The sequence below is a fragment of the Trachymyrmex septentrionalis genome, unplaced genomic scaffold, assembly GCF_001594115.1.
Source record: "Trachymyrmex septentrionalis isolate Tsep2-gDNA-1 unplaced genomic scaffold, Tsep1.0 scaffold22, whole genome shotgun sequence".
In the NCBI taxonomy this organism is placed as follows: domain Eukaryota; kingdom Metazoa; phylum Arthropoda; class Insecta; order Hymenoptera; family Formicidae; genus Trachymyrmex; species Trachymyrmex septentrionalis.
The window spans coordinates 3162546-3164529 of record NW_017305375.1 but is presented as its reverse complement, the minus strand read 5'-3'; the positions used below and the strand labels follow the sequence as shown (position 1 = coordinate 3164529).

Here is a 1984-nt window from a genome sequence, read left to right as displayed (position 1 = left end):
CTCTCAGGTTTCTCTCTGATTATAATATAATGTATAATTATCAGGATTAATAACTATAGTTAAAACGTTAAAAAAAAATTAAGAAGTTAATGGCTTTTAACTTAATTAATTTTAAATACATTAATTTTATAAGCCATTAATTTTAACTTAATTTAGTTTAAAAAAAAACATTAACTTACCAACCCTGATAATTATTAAAAATACTACCGAGATACTATTAGAAAGACTGAGAGATATCCTTACGGAAGTTGGCGTCCTTGTAAATATTGAAGAAATTAAGAGTTAAAATCTGAAAATATTGTACTAATTTTATAATTTATTAATTTAGTGGACATATTTATGCATTTAAAACTCAATAATACTCGATTTTTCTTTAAAATTGTAATTTCAGTGCTACCATCAAAGTTTGATTATCAACAGAGATGATAACTGCAGAAAAAAAATTGTAATTTTTCTGCAATATATAAAATATTATAGCTTTACAAATATGCATATTTATTTATGAAACATTTATGTAATAAAAAATCATGAATTTAATAATGCATAAGCCAAATATTTATGTTAACAATAGCAAATTTATATCAATTATCAATAATGTCAGCATTATTCAATTACCGGGCCCTTGGAGCCCTTTTTATATCGCCGAAAATTTGCCCAGGGTTGACGGTCTTTAATAGTTATCTCGTCGGTGAAAATACTAAAGTTATCTTATGATACAGAGAGATGATAATTTACCAGTACGCTGTTTTAGTAATTCTTGTCTCTTAATACAGAGGTAGTTAGTGTACTCTAACTCTCAATATGGCGACGGCTATTGGATGCATTACAGTTGTTCACAATAGTGTGTTTGAGCACGTGCATTATTCTCTCGTGAAATTAAAAATATTATCAAAACATGCAGGAAACTATGAAAATGGAAATCGATGATAGTGTGGTAAAGGATGAAAATGTCGATGCTCCAGAAATTAGTTATGAGGAAAAGCTACGATTTGTGAATGCTATTTCCAAACCCATGGCATCGAAGAAGTTAACCAAAAAGATTTATAAATGTATAAAGAAAGGTGAGTTACTTTTAGTTATTTAATAACACTAATATTTTTTACAACAGTAACTTTATAATGTATAGTTTATAATATATATACAATAATAGTATTTAAGTAAGTTATTAATTCTACGAAATATATCTTTAGTTAAGATATTTAAGCATACAGCAATTATATGCGAACAATTTTTAACTATTTTAGCATCTAAACATAAAACTTATTTGCGTAATGGTTTAAAAGACGTACAAAAACATCTTCGTAAAGGTGAAACCGGGTAAGTTTTATTTCCTCTATTAAATATTGAATTATTCATTGAGGCATTACACAATTTTTTGTTTTAGTTTGGTTGTCTTTGCTGGAGATGTATACCCTATAGATATTATGTGCCACTTACCAATTGTATGTGAAGACAAAAACATTCCTTATTGTTTCACTCCATCGAGAATGGATATTGGTGCAGCGATGAATATGAAACGTGGCAGTCTTATGGTACTCGTCAAGGAACATCCCGACTACAAGGAACTCTATGATGAAATTAAAGCTGCAATGAAAGCACTTTCTGCGCCTTTATAGTTTATGTATTTAGGCTAAGTTTGTATATTATTTACTTGTAATTTTGTATGTTGTATTCATATTATACAATATACAAAATAAATTAGTTTGTAATTAATCAATTACAAACAATTCAATTACTTTTTAATCAACAATGCATAAATCATCAAAGTAAACGAAATTGTACAAATTATTTTTATCTCGTTAAACCGTCGAACAATTTCATTTTAACAATTTCGTTTTATCAATGCCATTTCAGAATGCCATTATATTTTTCATTATACTGTCTTGTGTTTTTCTATACAAATATAAAAATATATATTTATAAAAAATTAAAAGATATCTATTATAGCATATATAGATTTATAACAAAATAAATATAAAATATA

At 26.5% G+C, this 1984-nt stretch overlaps 1 protein-coding gene across 1 annotated transcript; it reads left to right on the top strand.

Annotated features, from left to right (window-relative positions):
• The first annotated feature begins 816 nt into the window (after window positions 1–816).
• Window positions 817–1659, top strand: LOC108748302 (H/ACA ribonucleoprotein complex subunit 2-like protein). The gene is made up of 3 exons (XM_018486353.1): window positions 817–1061; window positions 1245–1317; window positions 1385–1659. Exons 1-3 carry the CDS (start codon window positions 896–898, stop codon window positions 1614–1616), a joined length of 471 nt encoding a protein of 156 aa, XP_018341855.1. The 5' UTR covers window positions 817–895; the 3' UTR covers window positions 1617–1659.
• Window positions 1660–1984: the final 325 nt, after the last annotated feature.

Excerpts from the sequence above, each read along its gene's own strand:
- LOC108748302 (XM_018486353.1), top strand. The coding sequence starts at position 896 with ATGCAGGAAACTATGAAAATGGAAATCGATGATAGTGTGGTAAAGGAT. Across the intron at positions 1,062-1,244 it reads TTATAAATGTATAAAGAAAG|CATCTAAACATAAAACTTAT; the intron begins GTGAGTTACTTT and ends TAACTATTTTAG. Across the intron at positions 1,318-1,384 it reads CTTCGTAAAGGTGAAACCGG|TTTGGTTGTCTTTGCTGGAG; the intron begins GTAAGTTTTATT and ends TTTTTGTTTTAG.